The sequence below is a fragment of the Symphalangus syndactylus genome, chromosome X (assembly GCF_028878055.3).
Source record: "Symphalangus syndactylus isolate Jambi chromosome X, NHGRI_mSymSyn1-v2.1_pri, whole genome shotgun sequence".
NCBI classification, from domain to species: Eukaryota; Metazoa; Chordata; class Mammalia; order Primates; family Hylobatidae; genus Symphalangus; species Symphalangus syndactylus.
In genome coordinates, this window is record NC_072447.2 from 121,865,841 (window position 1) to 121,884,827 (window position 18,987).

At 37.9% G+C, this 18,987-nt stretch overlaps 1 protein-coding gene across 5 annotated transcripts in view; it reads left to right on the top strand.

The window, feature by feature from the left end:
* Window positions 1-18,987, top strand: part of WDR44 (WD repeat domain 44) — a 103,453-nt gene that overhangs the window by 16,016 nt on the left and 68,450 nt on the right. For all 5 annotated transcript variants that reach the window (XM_055267353.2, XM_055267357.1, XM_055267356.2 and 2 more), the window contains exon 2: window positions 16,541-16,574. In XM_055267353.2, coding sequence (XP_055123328.1) covers window positions 16,541-16,574 — 34 coding nt within the window. The remainder of the gene's footprint in view (window positions 1-16,540; window positions 16,575-18,987) is intronic.

Sequence of the window (18,987 nt, forward strand, 5' to 3'; positions counted from 1 at the left end):
GTTCTTAATACATACTTGTATTGATTGCCATTCAAATCTAGGAGCTATTAGTGCTTCAGTTGTGGGAAAATTGTGAGATTATGCATTGACAGAATTGAGAAGCAAATTCTACTTCATGTTGCAGAAGGCTCATCAGATTTTAGATTGATATAGGAATAATATAACATATTTCTACTACCCTTTTTGTAAAGTGAGGAGACTTCTGAAATGACTTTGTATATGTAGTAACTGAATCCCTTTTTAATGACAAAATAATTTTAATTGATATTTATCTAGAAAGTTGGCTTTTGATGGTTATTTGACCTATACAGGTTAACCTCATTTTGAACATGTTGACTGAGGACAGTTTCAGTGATTATAAGTCAATTCACATATCTAGAGATTTTGTCAATGTGTTACAGTAGCCATCTTGGTTTTGTGGGGCAATCTAAGCCAAAAATAATGAAGCTGTTTATATACCTTCCTGCTTTTTGCTGAGCATTTTTGATAAATGTACATAATACCATACATATAGTATTTGCATTTAAGCCTATTCAGTGCATGCACTGTCTGGAAGAGCTCTGACTAAATAGATACATGTGCAAATTTTTTCCCCATTCAGTGAACACTATTAAAAAATCAGATGAATATTTATACAGTGGCATTGGCCATGCAGTTCTTCCTGCTTTGTCCCTTTATCACACACTAACAGAACATAGGATTAATTATCCACCTAATTAACTTGGGGGTGGGGTAGAGTTGCTGGATAAAGTACAAGACACTCAGTTCAATTCCAATTTCAGATAAACATACTAAAAATGTATTCATTGTTTATCTGAAATTGGAATTGAACTGGGCATCCTTTATTTTTAGTTGCTAAATCTGGCAACCCTAGGTGGGGAAGAGGCAGGAGACTAGTAGATATAGGCACAGTTGTGAGATCTAAATACACCATGCATTGACAAGAATAACCTTTACTCTCACGGGAATACTAAGTTTTTTTTAGCGCAATGGTGTTTATTTTAGTGTCCAACACTTTTTTTTTTTTTTTATTGAAAATGCATCAATGCTCAAAGCTCAAAAATAGTAAAACGTGGCTCACACTTATAATCCCAGCACTTGGGGAGGCAGAGAGGCAGGCAGATCACCTGAGGTCAGGAGTTCAAGACTAGTCTGGTCAACATGGTGAAACCCCGTCTCTACTAAAAAATACAAAAGTTAGCCGGGCGTGGTGGCAGACACCTGCAATTCCAGTTACTTGGGAGGCTGAGGCAGGAGAATTGCTTGAACCGGAGGTAGAGGTTACAGTGAGCCAAGATTGTGCCGTTGTACTCCAGCCTGGGTGATAAGAGTGAAACTCTGTCTCAAAAAAAAAAAAAAAGGGAGAAAAAAGAAAAAAATAGAAAAATGTAACAACATATTGTTTAGGGATACGTGCACGTATGATGAAACTATTTTTGAAAACAAAAAATTAAGGAAACAATAAGCGAAATCTGAGATAGTGGTTACCTCTAAGGGAGCAGAAAGCAGATGGAATAAAGCACATAGTAGCTGCACTGGTATTAATGCTAATTCTCAGTTAATGTGGTGAGTGACAGGATGTATTTTTTTATGCTTCATAATTACATGTACACATTGCACATATCAAATACAGAATAACATTTTAAAAGATAAGTTAAAACAGACTTCAATAAGAAAATTAGCCTATGTGCAAAATTTAACTGTATATACTTTCTAAAATAAATCCAAAATCCAAAAAGTAAGGTCAAAAGGCATTCTGAAATTTTACCAGTTTGCTAAAGATCATATTGCGTAATTAATAGATTCTAGAATGATTACTTATCTGCTGTAATACATCTAAAATAATTAAACTCTTTGGTTTATGAAAATTTCATTTTTATTACTTGATGTCTACAGTGGTGAATCTTCAGTTTTTGTCTTTACTTGGAAAGATTACTGATTGTTCAGATATATTATATGCCAAATTAAAGGAAAGAAAAACAGCAGCTAGAGCATGCATTAAGTGATTAATTGAAATGAGCTAGGCCTAAACTTTAGGATTCCTAGAACAAAAAATCAGAAATCTGTTTTCCTTGATTAATTTTTAAAAGTTAGATTTCTAACTCCTCCTTTGTAAAAACTATTATGACAGTCTACAATATCCATCAGTAAGCAGAAAAATTCATCTTTAGTAAGTGCCAGTTTAGAGCATTAAGCTGAAGTTAGTGTTTAGTGTAAATTTATTTAGTGTTTTAAAGCACTTCTAGCTCTCTATAGTCTTATATAATTTTGTCTTGTAGAAATAGCTGGAGGGTCTATTCCAGAAAGCCTATCCAAATATGTCCTCTTACCCCACTTACATACACACTTAGGTGCCCCTCCTCTGTGCTTCAAGGTTATCATGTGCTTGTGTCTCTCATTGCAATTGTTACCTTATATTGAAATTATCTGTTATATTTTCCTCAGCTTATCAGATTGTGACCTTTCTGTGGGCAAGGGCTGGATCTTTCTTACCCTTTATATTTCAATGCCTGAAAGTGCCTGGCACATGGTAGATAACCAATAAGGATATGTTGACTGAATGAAGGGACCTAAAGACTCAACTAATACAGCTCCTTCATTTTACAGGTGTGGAAACTGAGGTTTAAAGAGATTGTGACTTTAGAAATAGAAACAAGACCACAGAGATTGTCTGTTCCAGCCTTCTACAATATCCCTATTGAGACATCATTGAGTTTCTGTTTTAATACTTTATCAGGGAAGCAGCTCATGGCTTTTTCTAAACTCAAGTTGTTACTGAGATTGTTAGGTTGAACAAAAGCCTATCTCTTTGTAATTTCTACCCTTAGTCCTAGTTCTGCTGCATAATGCTTCAAACATTTGAAAACAACTACTTTTCTTCCTTATCTTCTTCTGGTTAGCCATCCTTTATATCATTCTACTCAGTTTCTAGAACATTCACCAAATTGATTTCTCTTTTGAATATGTTCTGTTTCATCAGTGTTCCTTTTAAAATGAATCTCAAAAAGTATATAATGTTCCTAAGTGTGCTTTTATCAGTAAGAAGTAGAATAGAATTTACCATTCCCCTTGCTCTGGACATGATAGTTCTGATAATTCAGCCTAAAAACACAGTAGTTTTGGCAGCCATATCACAGTCTTTGTCTGAGCAATCAACCAAAATACCTAAATGTTTTCACATGTTTTGCTGTTAAGCCATGTCTCTCCCATCATGCATTTTACATTTATCCCTACTACATTTCATAGTGTTAAGATTTGACACATTGTTCTAGCCCATTGAAATATTTTGGTGGCCAATTGCAGTGGCTCACACCTGTAATCCCAGCACTTTGGGAGGCTGAGGCAGAAAGATTCCTTGAGCCTGGGAGGTCGAGGCTGCAGTGAACCATGATCGTGCCACTGCACTCCAGACTGAGCAGCAGAGCAAGACCCTGTCTCCAAAAAAAAAAAATAAATAAGATTTTGGGGTCCTGTCAGCCAGTTTACCTGTCTCTCCCAACTTTGTGTTATCTGCAAATTTAGTAGATATGCCATCAGTGTCCTCATCCAAGATATTTGTAAGAACATCAGGTAGGGTAGAAAATAATTTAGTGCTTAAAACCAGATTTTTGTGTGTATACAATATTCTCTTTTATTCTAGGCCAGTAAGCCTATCAGAAGAGGAAATTAGGTTACTCTTGCATGATTGGCTTCTGTGAATGCTTGCTGACTCTTAATGAGTATCTTTTTCCCTTGCATAGGGCTCTTAAACAATTAAACAGTGTTTAAGAAATTTGTTTGGAATTGACATCAAATCAATCTGTCTGTAGTTGGTGGCATCTAGGCATCTACTTGCTTTACAGAGTTGACTATTAGTGTTTTCTTTACATCATCCCCTTCCATTCCCCTGATTCTTCAAAGGTTTTAGATGGAAATTGAGCTCTGTAAATTCTCCGATACACTGAGACATAATTTGGGAGAGTAGAATGGAAGTCACTTATAATGTTAATAGTTAGATACTTTTATCTCCTTGAATGCTTTGGGATTCAGTTTCCTCATTCTACAATTTGTTTTTCTCTTTCTGGTTTGACTTATCAGTAATCTTAATAGAAAAAAAAAGCTGAGATAGCCTTTTACATTATAATAATGTATACTTATCCATATATAAGTAGACCTGCACTTTATATTTGTTGTGCTTGTTCTGAGTATAAATTTAAAAAAAATCTTTGTCTCCGGTATTTTTTTTAAATCTTAGCACATTCTGAGTGCCAGCCTTTCTGATAATGTTCTTACAGGTTTTTGCAATTTTTCTTGGATATGTGCCCATTCCATCCCTCCAATCTCTCCTGTATGTTTTTAAAAAAATATTTCTTCTGACATGTCACCATGAAGATGCAATCAACAAAATTCAGACATGAGAAATTCTACAGGATGAGCAACCTACTTTCTTCAACACATGAATTGCAAGAAATAAGAGAGATTGAAGGGGAACCTGCTGATTTATTGAAAGAGACATATCAACTGATTGTAATATATGGACCTTATTTGATTGACATACACCAAACGTAAAAAAATTTGGGCAGTCTGGGAAGTCTGAATGTTATATAACAGCATGTTATATATAATATATATAATCTATTAATGTATATAAGGAATTGTTAAATTTTATAGTAGTGTTGTGGTTATGTTTTAAAGAGAAATCTTTGTCCCTTTTAGATGCATACTGAAATATTTATGGTTAAAAATGAAATGGTTTCAGCCGGGCGCAGTAGCTTACGCCTGTAATCCCAGCACTTTGGGAGACCGAAGCGGGCGGATCACGAGGTCAGGAGATGGAGACCATGGTGAAACCCCATCTCTACTAAAAATACAAAAAAATTAGCTGGGCGCAGTGGCGGGCGCCCGTAGTCCCAGCTACTCAGGAGGCTGAGGCAGGAGAATGGCATGAACCCGGAAGGCGGAGCTTGCAGTGAGCTGAGATCACGCCACTGCACCTCAGCCTGGGCAACAGAGCAAGACTCCGTCTCAAAAAAAAAAAAAAAAATGAAATGGTTTCTGGGATTTGCTTCAAAATAATCTGGCAGAGGTGGAAGAGGAGTACTGATATTGATTATTGTTGAACATGATCAACGTGTTGTATATTTGGGTTTATAATATTACTCTCTCAATTTTGTATATATTTGAAATAGCCATAAGTAAATGTTGGAAAAACTCCCCCTAAATATTTATTGTCACATAGATTTTTACTGGCAGATTTGGGACTAAAACTCAGGTCTCCTGATTCTGCTCTTTTTTTTATTGTGTAGCTAAAATTATAACTCTTGTACTTTCAGATTGATGTCATGTTGTCCTTTCAGTCTCTGGGACCCCCAGGCTTTCCCTGAGAAATTTGTGGTGGTACTTGTAGATAAATTAAGGCCTTACTAAAGGGCCACAGTTTCACTTGACTGGCTACCCACCTATGTGAAACCATAAGGGACATTAGACTTACTAGTGTAGAGAGGCTGCATGGGTTATTAGAACCAGCAAAGAAACTTGGGTCCTAGTCTTCACCAGGCCTTAGCATAAGTTCTAAGATGGCAGGGACCATGTCTGTTTTGTTCACTACTTTATACTCAATACCTGGGACCATGCCTGGTACATGGAAACAATCAGTAAATGTTGAATTAATGGATTAATTTAACCAATGGCATAATTTCCCTCACATGTAAAATGAGACAGTTGATCTAAATGATTCTTAAGTTTCCTGCAAACACTGAAAAAAAAAAGTACTCTTGCCTTCTGACTGATTTTTTTAAAATCCTTTTAGGATTTTGAAAAGGATTACTGTAAATTTCTTTAACACTAGGTAACATCAGTAGGTAATATGTTCACTTTGAATAACTGTGATAGAAAAACCACAGTTGTTATATTGCATTGAAATCTCTTTAAAAATAGACTACTGTTATATATTTTCTGTTAGATTGGTATTTATTTCTATAAAGTATGTGGATAGTGTTCTCAACATACTAGAGAGTCAGGTTTAGCAAGTTCCAAAGTGTAGCCATCTAAGAAGGTTACTAAAATGTTCCCTTTGCTTGCATACTTGTACTTTTTGCTTCAGTTGTATTGAATGCAATACTATTATGTCAGAGTTTATAAAGGATTTGACATTTTGCTTCCCGTGGAAAAATCAATGGGCAACATTGGGTTAAGTGACAGTTATTGTCATCACATCAGTGACTAGGCTCCTATCATTAGGAGTAATGACCTTGTTATGAAATTTTGCTTCAGGTATCTGAAGGTTATCACTGAATCAGGTCAGAGTTTATAAAAGAAAACTAATTCCTATACCGTTTTATAAAATCACCAGAACAGTGTTTTGAAGCCATGTACATGTTTTGAAATAGTGATATATATACACACCTCTTGAGGACCTTTCCTCATTCCCCCAGCTCCTTCTGAAGCCTTGTCTTGGCTGATACATGGATGTTGATGGCCTCCCTTGCTGCTTCTCCCAGCAGTGTTTACCAAGGGCCTTTGGGAAAGGCTTTCATGACATCACAGGGCAGCTAGAGAGGAGAAGTGTTGGGAGACTGGAAAGGCCTCTGTGTGTGTGTGATGCCACTAATCATATCAAGTAGCAATCCATATACTCTTCCTTTTTTTTTGAGACAGAATCTTGCTCTGTCACCCAGGCTGGAGTGCAGTGGTGGATCTCGGCTCACTGCAACCTCTGCCTCCCGGGTTCAAGCGACACTCCTGCCTCAGCGTTCTGAGTAGCTGGGACTACAGGTGTGTGCCACCATGCCTGGCTAATTTTTTTTTTTTTTTTTTTTTTTTTGTATTTTTAGTAGAGATGGGATTTCGCCACATTGGCCAGGCTGGTCTCAAACTCCTGACCTCAGACGATCCACCCGCCTTGGCCTCCCAAAGTGCTGGGATTACAGGCATGAGCCACCATGCGTGGCCAAAAAAAAATTGTATAATTAAAATGCTAAATGAATAGGGACTGGAGAAAGCATGTAATAAACTATTTTATATTCAGACATGAGCTTTGTTAATATAAACTAAATGTTAGCTAGTGTATGAAAATAACTTTCTTTTTTTTTTTTTTTTTTTTTTTTTTGAGACAGAGTCTTGCTCTTTCACCCAGGCCGGAGTGCAGTGGCCCTATCTCGGCTCACTACAAGCTCCGCCTCCCGGGTTCACGCCATTCTCCTGCCTCAGCCTCCCGAGTAGCTGGGACTATAGGCACCCGCCATCACGCCCGGCTAATTTTTTGTATTTTTAGTAGAGACGGGGTTTCACTGTGTTAGCCAGGATGGTCTCGATCTCCTGACCTCGTGATCCCCCCGCCTCGGCCTCCCAAAGTGCTGGGATTACAGGTGTGAGCCAGCATGCCCGGCCTTTTTTTGAAATGGAGTCTTGCTCTGTCACCCAGGCTGGAGTGCAGTGGCGGGATCTCGGCTCACTGCAAGCTCCGCCTCCCAGGTTCACGCCATTCTCCTGCTCAGCCTCCTGAGTAGCTGGGGCTACAGGCGCCCACCACCACGCCTGACTAATTTTTTGTATTTTTAGTAGAGATGGGGTTTCACCGTGTTAGCCAGGATGGTCTCAATCGCCTGACCTCATGATCCGCCCGCCTCGGCCGCCAAAGTGCTGGGATTACAGACGTGAGGTACCACGTCCAGCCGAAAATAACTTTCTAATAGAAAACAGGATATAATGCATTAAAATGTTCTATTTATATTGAAAGTTGCTGAAGTACTAATCTTTTTTTTTTTTTTTTCTTGAGACGGAGTCTCGCTCTGTCGCCCAGGCTGGAGTGCAGTGGCGCAATCTTGGCTCACTGCAAGCTCCACCTCCTGGGTTCACGCCATTCTCCTGCCTCAGCCTCTCCGAGTAGCTGGGACTACAGGCGCCCGCCACCACGCCCGGCTAATTTTTTTGTATTTTTAGTAGAGACGGGGTTTCACCGTGGTCTCGATCTCCTGACCTCGTGATCCGCCCGCCTCGGCCTCCCAAAGTGTTGGGATTACAAGCGTGAGCCACCGCGCCCGGCCTGAAGTACTAATCTTAAAATTGCCTTTATATTCAAAACCTAAGTGGAAGACACACTAAATAATGTTAGTATTTGATCTGTAAGCCATGTGGTTTCTTAGTAGAATATCAGTACTTACTTGAATCAGAATTTATTTTGAAGCTGTTTCAGACGTTGCTTTTTGTGTTTAAATTCAATGGCAGCATTGATAGACACTGTCTTCAATTTCAGAAATTATGCTGCAAAATCAAAAATTTGCTGTTTTTGACATTAGTCTAGGCAATGATTTTTTGGATTTAACCCCAAAAGCACAGGCAACAAAAGCAAAAATACACAAATGAGATTGTGTCAGACTAAAATTGGTCTGATAAAATTGCACAGCAAAGGAAACTACAGTGAAAAGACAACCTACAGATTGGGAGAAAATATTTGCAAAACATATGGTTTAGTTGTTTTGTGCCCTCCAATTCTCATGTTGAAATGTGACCTTCAGTATTGGAGGTAGGCCTAGTGGGAGGTGTTTCAGTCATGGGGCAGATACCTCATGAATGTCTTGGTGCTGTCCTCACGATGAATGACTTCTTGGCCTGAGTTCACACAAGATCTGGTTGTTTAAAAGTGGGTGGCATCTCCTCCCCCACTTTCGTCCTGTCTTGCTATGTGATGCATCTCTTTTGCATTCCATGATTGGAAGCTTCCTGAGGCCCTCACCAGGAGCAGATGCTGGTACCATTCTTCTTGTACAGCCTGCAAAAACATGAGCTAAAATAATAAGAGTCTCGCTGTGTCTCCAGGCTGGAGTGCAGTGGTGCAATCTTGGCTCACTAAAACCTCCAATTTCCTGGTTTAAGGGATTCTCCTGCCTTAGCCTCCCTGAGTAGCTGGGATTACAGGCATGCAGCAGCACACCAGCTAATTTTTGTATTTTTAGTAGAGACGGATTTTCACCATATTGGCCAGGATGGTCTTGATCTCCTGACCTCGTGATCCACCCGCCCCAGCCTCCCAAAGTGCTGGGATTACAGGCATGAGCCACCGTGCCCAGCCTAAACCTCTTTTTTTTTTTTTATAAATTACTCAGCCTTAGGTATTTCTTTATAGCAATGCAAATGGACTTAAACACCATACATCTGATAAGGGATTAATACCCACAGTATGTAAGGAATTCAAACAACTCAGTAGCCAGAAAACAACCCAATTTAAAAATGGGCAGAGGACCTGAACAGAAATTTCTGAAAGGAAGACATACAGACAGATGGCCAGCACACAGTGGAACCCTATTCAACCTTAAGAATGGAATCATGTCATATGTGGCAATATGGATAAACCTAGAAGACATTATGTTAAGTGAAATAAACCAGGCATAGGAAGACTACTACTGTATAATCTCACTTATATGTGGAATGTAAAAATGATGAACTCATAGAAGCAGAGAGTAGAATGGTAGTTGCCAGGGGTTGGGGGAGTAGGGAGCAGCTGAGGAATGGGAAAATATTAGTCAAAGGGTACAAAGTTTTAGTTAGATAGGAGGAATAAGTTCTGGAGAACTATTGCACAGCATGATGACTATAACAATGTATGTTTCAAAATTGCTGAGAGAGTAAATTTTGAATGTTCTCACCACAAAAAAAGATCAGTATGTAAAGTGAAGAATATATTAATTTGCTTGATTTAAAGATTTACCATTTTTGTAATTAGTATTAATGTGTTGGAAGTTTGAGTTTTGTTTTGTTTCTGCTGTTAGGTGAGCAAGGAAGCCTAGCTCCTGAAAGTTATATTTTTGTTCAACTTTGTAAGAAGCATATTTATTGTTTAAATAAATATTTATTGATCAGATAGTAAATGCATCAGAAAGATTTGATTTAAAGGTGCCCTATGATGAAAGCTTTGGAAAGGAAAATGAACTTTTGAAGCTCTCATTTTGGTTTGTCGGGTTTTCTTTAAAAACATACCACCAATACTCAAATATGTCTACATGTAACTTCAGAGTTTTCTGAAAAATTTTCCACGTGTATGTGGTTAATAAAGTTATTTTATGTAGACATTTGAACTTTTTCTGGGAAAAATTACTGACCTTAATATGTAAAAAGGATAAATCCAATTTACCCCATTTAGTATCTACATAATATTTTGAAGAAATATTTTTTCTATTTTTCTTTTTTTATTTCTTTTTTTTTTAGCTCCCTACTATCACTGGAGAAAAAAATATTTATCTAGTTAACTAGATGTAGCAAAGTATTGGACATTTCTGGGTATGTACATGTATGTCTGATTATATCCATGTTTTATATAATATATTTCAAATTTAAGGGAAATTAGAGGATATAATATTTAGATCATTAATCATGGTACAAATTATATCTCCACTCTCAAACTAATGAAGGATCTTAAGACAAAATTCCCTAAAATTATAGGAACTCTAAAATCCCTTGCTTAAGATATTTCTGCTAGTTAGTGGGAGAGCTAAGAGTAGAACTTAATTTTCTTGACATCTAGTTCCCCATTTCTCCCTCCCATCCCCAAACTTGAACATGAATAGTTGTTTTCTTTAGGCACATAAACACTGAAATAGTCTACTGTTATTATCTCTACTTTGACATTAGAGACTTATTTACAGAGAATTGTTGAGTTGTCTAAGGATACTGAAGATTAATAACACCTCACTTATCTGGTGGCCACCTCTGTGGTAATGACAGTTCTCAAGATACAGCTGAAAACAAGAAATAAGCATTTAAAAAGCCTCTGAACAGTTCAATAATAAAAAAAAAAGTGCCACAAAGTTCAAAATAAGATTGTGTACTTAAAGTCTCGTGGGGAGACTCTTAGGATCCCTAGATTCTCCCTTCACCATACAATTTCATATTAAGGAAATCTGGTGTCCCAGCTCAATGCAGATTAGAAGCACAAGTGAGAAGGATGGTGGGAAGAAAGCTTTTAAATGCAGGTGCATGGCTGACTGTAATAAGCCACCGCTTATAGGCTGGGTGCTGTGGCTCACGCCTGTAATCCCAGCACTTTGAGAGGCTGAGGAGGGAGGATCGTCTGAGGTCAGGAGGTCGAGACCAGCCTGGCCAATGTGGCGAAACCCCATCTCTACTAAAAATACAAAAATGAGCCAGGCTTGGGGGCGGGCACCTGTAATCCCAGCTACTTGGGAGGCTGAGGCAGGAGAATAGCTTGAACCTGGGAGGCGGGGGTTGCAGTGAGCCAAGATCATGCCACTGCACTCCAGCCTGGGCAACAAGAGCAAAACTCCGTCTCAAAAAACAACAACAACAAAAAAAGAAGTGACCACTTAAAGTGAGGAAGGAAACATAAAACTATAAAACACAGACATTCCAGGCATAGTAACCTAGGGTCCTAGAAGGCAAATAAGTCTGCACTTTAGGGTCCCTAAAGTGTATTAAAATGTAATGAAGTATTTGAGTGTGATAATTAAGAAGGAAAATTGTATATCCTTTGTTTTAAGAAGATATTTTCAGGGAAAGAGTACTGAAACTGCAAGGTTTAACCTACTCATGTACTTATTTACAAGCTGCTTTTGAGATTTTTAAGTTCAAAAATAGTTAAAATATTATCAAAAATTTGGCACTCAAAAGCTTCATCTCTCTGGAAATTTTACATGTGGAACGTTTCATTATTTCATTCCCTAGCAGTGCCAAGGCAATTAGATGTTAATTGTAGTTGTTAAAGGCAGGTCAGGATTCAGAGCCTTTGACTTAATCAGTTTAGTCCAATTCAAGAAGCAGCGTTAATTGCCTTTACTTTGGTGCTCATACACAGCACCAGTTACAGTGTTTTCATAATTATCTTCTTTTAAGTCCTTACCCAGAGAGGAGGCAATATTGCGAAGTGGTTGAGAGAATGGGCTCTGGAGTCAGGCTGCGTAGGGTCAAATTCTGGCCCTACTGTTTACTAGCTGTACAATGTAACTGACCTAATCTGACTCAAGCCAGTTTTTTGTTCTGTAAAATAGAGCAAGTAATATAACCACCTAATAGGAGGGCTGTGAGGACCAAAGAAGCTAAAACATGTTAAGTGTTATAATTTTTGGCAAATGCTTAATAAATGATGGCCATTGTTTTCTTTTCTTTTTTTTTTTTCATTATACTTTAAGTTCTGGGATACATGTGCAGAACGTGCAGGTTTGTTACGTAGCTACACGTATCAAGGTGGTTTGCTGCATCCATCAATCCGTCATCTACATTAGGTATTTCTCCTAATGCTATCCCTCCCCTAGCCCCCTACCTCCTGACAGGCCCTGGTGTGTGATGTTCCCTTCCCTGTGCCCATATGTTCTCATTGTTCAGCTCCCACTTATGAGTGAGAATATGTGGTGCTTTATTATTTTTACAACGCCCCTATTAGGAAAGTTTTGTGTGATAATACTAAATAATGTTTTTTATTGCTTCTTAGGGTGAAATGAATTTTTTTTTTTCATCTTGGCACATGATACAAATCATTTTAGCTAACTTTGCAAGTTATAAATATGCCTTCACTTTTTACTAGGCATTAGTGTTCTATAAATAGATTTAGAAATTTGTCACAAAAGAATTCTACTCTCACAGATTACCCTGTTAAAGACAGTTTTAGGCTTAATAGACTTGAAATTGTAGTAATTTGAAATGTTCCTACCTACCAAGGCCTTAACAACTTTGTAGCATTTAAAATATACCTCAAACATGAGTGTCTTTTGTTACTAGTTTATTTAGTGATGTCACCCAGCTGTAAGCAGGATCCCATTTTAATCACCAGCTCAATATGATATAGCTTTTTCATATTCCCTGTCGTAAATGTGCTGGAACTTGACAGGCTATAGGGGACCTTTGCTGTATTCCAGAAATTGGTCTCAGGCTCCCCACTACTGACAGACTGCCAAAGTGCCTTTGAGAAACTTGGAGCATTTCAGAGCTGCTGAAGAGACTTCACTATCATGTGTGTCCCATGTACTCACTTACTTCATCCTCATAGAAGTTCTATGAAATAGATTGTTTTACCCCCTTTTGCAGAGGATGAGATCGAGGCTTGGAGAAATGATTTGATCACACATAGGATAAATAGTAGAAACAATATTGAAGCAAGGTTCATCTGCTCAAAAGCCTATATTTTACTGTCTCCTTGTCTCTCAAAAGAAAATAATAAATTACTCTGTATAGTTTGTATACAGTTATATGTAAAGCCCCACCAGAACCAATCTAGAATATTTCCCATATATTTCCATGTGTGTCAGTAATTAGCCAATAACTTTGATCCTATGAATCAACAGCCAGAGAGTACTGTTTTTGAAACCAGTGACACACAAGAAATAAATATGGCTTCCTGTTTTTTTTTTTTTTGTTTTTTTTTTGACAGCTAAAAAACCTGTTCAGATATCTCAAGGTGTGAGGGTTGCTGGAAAGGCCAAGTTTCTTCCCTTCTCTACCTCATATGGGGCTTAATTTTAAAATATCTTACCCTTCTTGCCTTTATGCCTTTGTTGCAGGTGATTGGCATTCTGAATTTGTACCACATGGAAATTTGTGCCCCTTAAAGGTTTTTCAGGCTAGGTGTAGTAGCTCACCTCTGTAATCCCAGCACTTTGGGAGGCTGAGGTGGGAGGATCGCTTGAAGCTAGGAGTTCAAGACCAGCCTGGGCAACAAAGTGAGACCCCATCTCAAAAAAAAAAAAAGAAAACAGGTTTTTCATTTTTGCTTTTTAATATTTATTGTTTTGATTGCACTTGTATTATTTAAGACAACGATTTGTATGGAATCTTCTTTCTTTTTTTGAGTATGGATTAGCCTCAGTCCTAACTAATCAATTCTAGATAAACAGGATTTTGATACATTGTAGTGTAAGTTTGTCAGGGGACCAAAATAATTAGCAATGTATGTTTTCATTTCTGGAAATTGTCCTTTGTTAACACATATTTATATTGACCAGACATTGTAATTAAATGGGTACTATTTTATGACAACTACTTTTTTTGTTTTCTAAACAAATTTAACTCCCTCCCCCAAACTAGAATTGTATCTAATTTATCTTTGTATCTCTAGTCTTGGTACATAGTAGGTAATTCATAAATGTCAGCTTTGGGTGTCTGGTTTTGTTTTTTGTTTTGAGACAAGGTCTCGCTCTGTCACCCAGGTTAGAGTACAGTAGCACAATCATGGCTCATGGCTCCTGGGCTCAAGTGATCCTCCTACATCAGCTTCCCAAGTAGCTAAGACTACAGGTGTGCAACCCCATGCCTGGCTGGTTTATTTTTATTTTGTAGAGATGGGGTGTCACTATATTGCCTAGGCTGGTCTCAAACTCCTGAGATCAAGCTATCCTCCCGCCTTGGCCTCCCAAAGTGCTGGGATTACAGGTATGAGCCACTGCACCCAGCCCATAAATGTTTGTTGAGTAAAGGGATTGATTTTCTGTTACTCAAAAGTAATTTTTTTAACAAATTAAGTTTTTATTAGAGGTCAAGGATTCCTCTACCAAAGGAATCGTTACCCAATTTGGCATATAAAAACATGTTAGTAGGACTCATTGCTTCTCTTGGTTGTGCTCCAAAATACGACTTTGAGGAAAAGTCACTTAATCTCTTGGAATCTCAGTTTCTTGATCTGTAAAAAGAGGCTGTGTGATTAGATCATCTTGAAGGTGCCTTTCAATTCACATTTGCATCATGTAATCATTGGATTTTACCAAAAAAAATTAGAAATGGCATATTAATTATTTAAAACTTTCCTATTGCATAACCCCAAGGTATAGCTAAGTAGCCTTATGCTTTGAAGCAGGTATCAGACTGTTCCTATTCCAAAAAAAAATGTGGGGGAAGAGGTGAAATGGTGAAAAGTTACTTTTAAAAATTATTACATCCAGGCCAGATGCGGTGACTCCCTCCTGTAATCTCAGCACTTTGGGAGGATGAGGCGGGTGGATTGCTTGAGCCCAGGAGTTCGAGACCACCCTGAGCAATATGGCAAACCCCATCTCTATACAAAAGTGCAGAAATCAGCTGAGCATGGTGGCACGTGCCTGTAGTCCCAGTACTTGGGAGGCTGAGGTGGGAGGATCGCTTGAGCCCAGGAGGTTGAGGCTGCAGTGAGCCATGATGGTGTCACTGCACTCAAGCCTGAGTAACAGACTGAGACCTTGTCTCAAAAAAATATGTATTATATCCAGAGTAGTCTAAGAACAGAGTCTTGCCCCAGTAGAAAAATGAGCTGAGAGTGGTACACAGTGGTTCGTTCCTGTAATCTCAGTACTTTAAGAGACTGAAATGGGAGGATTGCTTGAGCCCAAGAGTTCAAGACCAGCCTGGGCAACATAGTGAGACCCCGTCTCTACAAAAAAAATGCACAATATTAGCTGGGTGTGGTGGCGCATGCCTGTAGTCCCAGCTACTCAGAAGACTGAGGCTGGAGGATCACTTGAGACCAGGAGGTCGAGGCTGCAGTGAGCCAAGATCACACCACTGCACTCCAGCCTGGGCAACAGCAAGACTCTGTCTTAAAAAAAAAAAAAAAGTAAAAGCTGAGAACAAAAATGGGTATCTCTCTTCAAAAGCGGTATAAATGTCTAATACATATGAAAATTTTCATCCACACTGGAAATCAAAGTACACATTAAAACACCAATGAGATATACTTTTGCCTGTCAACTTGGTAAAAAAAAGTTTAAAGTAACACTCATTTTTGGTGAGGGTATTAAGAAACAGGCATTCATAGAGCAGTAGGAGTGTAAACAGGTACAAGTTGGCAGTTTGAAAGTAGTGTTATGTCATATACAACTCTATATATGCATATGAAGACAAAAGATACTCAGAGCTCTAGGTGATAAGATTATATATGAATCACTTTAATTTTCTTCTGTTTTTTTTTTTTTTTTTTAGAGATGGGATCTTGCTGTCTCCCCCAAGCTGGAGTGCAGTGGCACAATCATGGCTCACTGCATCCTTGAACTCCTGGGCTAAAGCAATCCTCGTGCCTCAGCCTCCCAGGTAGCTGGGTCTACAGGCAATAGCCACCACACCTGGATAATTTTTAAATTATTTGTAGAGACAGGGTCTCACTCTGTTGACCAGACTGGTCTTCTCCACTTTTTTTTTCTTTTTCTTTTTGAGATGGAGCCTCGCTGTGTCACAGGGCTGGGGTGCAGTGGCATGATCTTAGCTCACTGAAACCTCTGCCTCCTGGTTCAAGTGATTCTCCTGCCTCAGCCTCCCAAGTAGCTGGGATTATAGGCACGCACTCCACGCCCTGCTAATTTTTGTATTTTTTGCAGAGGTGGGGTTTCGCCATATTCAGGCTGATCTTGAACTCCTGACCTCAGGTGATCCGCCCGCCTCAGCCTCCCAAAGTCCTGGGATTACAGGCGTGAGCCACTGCGCCCAGCCTCTTTTCCACTTTTTGTTTTCCACATTTTCTATGTGCACACAGGACTTTTCAATCACAAAATATATACACATTTTTTAAATGTGGACTTATCTGTAGTAAGTGTATAGAAGTATTTGTCTTCTCATCTCCTCTATTCAACACCTCCTTACTTTTATTTCTGAACAGGTCTCCAGGAAAAGTTGGGCTTTCAACATTCAAGGTAAGTTGTGCTTTCTGAAAGTTATGTTTTTAGAAATTGTATACTTTTTATTCGTGTTTTTGTGTAATTCTTCATTTTCTTCCTTTTGCTTTTTTTTTTTACTTATTTTTTGCTCAGTAATATTGTCATTATGTCCTACTTGGTATAAATAGGTACTCTAGAAATACCTAACTAAATGTTATGCTGTAAGGAAGGAACTGTAAGTATTTTTTAGATTTCTACTGATTTTTATTTGTTTATAATATCTAGAATAAAAGAACATTTGTGTGTGTGTGTGTGTGTGTGTTGAAAAAGTAATACTTGGCCAGGCATCGTGGCTCACACCTGTAATCTCAACACATTGGGAGGCTGAGGTGGGCAGATCAGTTGAGGTCAGGAGTTCAACACCAGCCTGGCCAACATGATGAAACCCTGTCTCTACTAAAAAAAAAAACAACACACACAAAAATTATCCAGGTGTGGTGGCGCAGACCTGTATTCCCAGCTACTTGGGAGACTGAGGCAGGAGAATCGCTTGAACCCAGGAGATGGAGGCTGCAGTGAACTGAGATCATGCCACTCCACTCCAACCTGTGTGACAGAGCGAGACTATACCTCAAAAAAAAGCAAAAGATTAATACTTGTGTGACAAAAATGTACAGTAACTGAAACACATGTATACTACTTCTTGTGGGCCCATGTACCATCACTATATATAAAAATCAATCCCAGCTTATATTCAGGCAGAGGAGTTTGGTATTGAGATATTATGCCACTGAGAGCCATTTTAAGTATAAGATATCACCAAACAGAACTATTTATATCAGATAGAGTGTATATTGTATATGTGTATATGTATATTTATATGTATGTGTAATCTCAAACATGCTGTATTTTTTTCAGTTCCAGTATACCGACCTTCTATTTATACACATTGGATACCAGTCTCTTTGATAAATTATGATATGTTTATATGAAATATTCTACAGTAGTAGAAATGAATGAATTAGTTATATACAATGACATGGATGAATTTCAGCACTAGAGTGTTGAGTCGGGGGTAACTACTCATAGAAAAACATATACACTAGCATTCCATTTATATTAAGTTCAAAAGCATGCCAAACTAAAGAATATATTGTTTAGAGAATAGATTGTTTAGAGATACAAGCATGGTAAAACTGTGAAGAATTACCAGGGAATGAAAAATACAAAATTTAGGATATCGGTCATTCTCTGAGGGGGAGAGATTGTAATGGAAATGGAGAAGGATACACAAGAGACTTGAAAACTGGTAATAATGTTCTTTTTCTTAAATTGAGTGCTTAAGAAAAGTTATAACTCTTTTCTTATGCTAAATAAAAATTATTTTATATTTACTTAATATTTAATAAAAACAGTCTTTAAAAGTAATAACATGTGTAGGGTTGAAATTTACTCAGGACAAAAGGTATATGGTTGAAAATGTAGCTTTCCTTCCACTTCTCATCCCCTACCTCTCAAACTTCATATCCAGAGGCGATTACTGTTTTATGCTTACAGGTCTTAAAAGCCATTTAGCTCTAAGATATTTTTATATTATAACAAATAGATCTGGAGAATTTACTTTACCCCAGTAATTATAGATTGTCCTTAACTTGAATGAAATTAGATAACAAGTATACATATTTAGTAAATAAATATGAAGTTGGATATTGTTCATTTTTTTAACTTTTTATTTTGAAATAATTATAGATTCACAGGAAGCTTTAAAGATAATGCAGAAATGTCCTGTATATTCTTCACCATTTCCCCAGTGGTTATATCTTAATTATAGTACAATTTTAAAATGAGGAATTTAACGTTGGTGCAATGCGAGTGTATAGTTCTGTGCCAATTTATCATATGTGTATATTTGCATAACCACCACAATGAAGATGCAGAACTATTTCATCATCACAGAGATCTCCGTTGTGCTACCCCTTTATAATACACCCACCACCATCCCCATATCATCCCTAAATCTGTTTTCCATCTCTATAATTTTGTCACTTAAGGAATGTTCTGTAAATGGAATTATATACTATGTGACCTTATGCGATTGGTTGAAAGGGTCACGATCCATCCAAGTTGTTATCTGTATCAATGGTTTGTTTCTTTTTATTGCCGAGTAATATTCTATGATAAACATGTACTGAGGCTATTGAGTGCATATTATGAATAACAATATATCTATTGATATTGTAATATAAAGGAAGGCTTGATATAGTTATGATTGTTGGTGATTTTACAGTCTGATGGAAGAGACATGTATACAAAAGGGCAATTTATGAGGTCTCGATGTTTGTAAAATAGAATAGATGTGTTAACCGCCACAAGGGCTTTGGAAGAACAAGAGGAAGATAGAATTGACGTGAGAGCACTGTTACCTGAAATAGCAGAGAAAAGTTTCAGG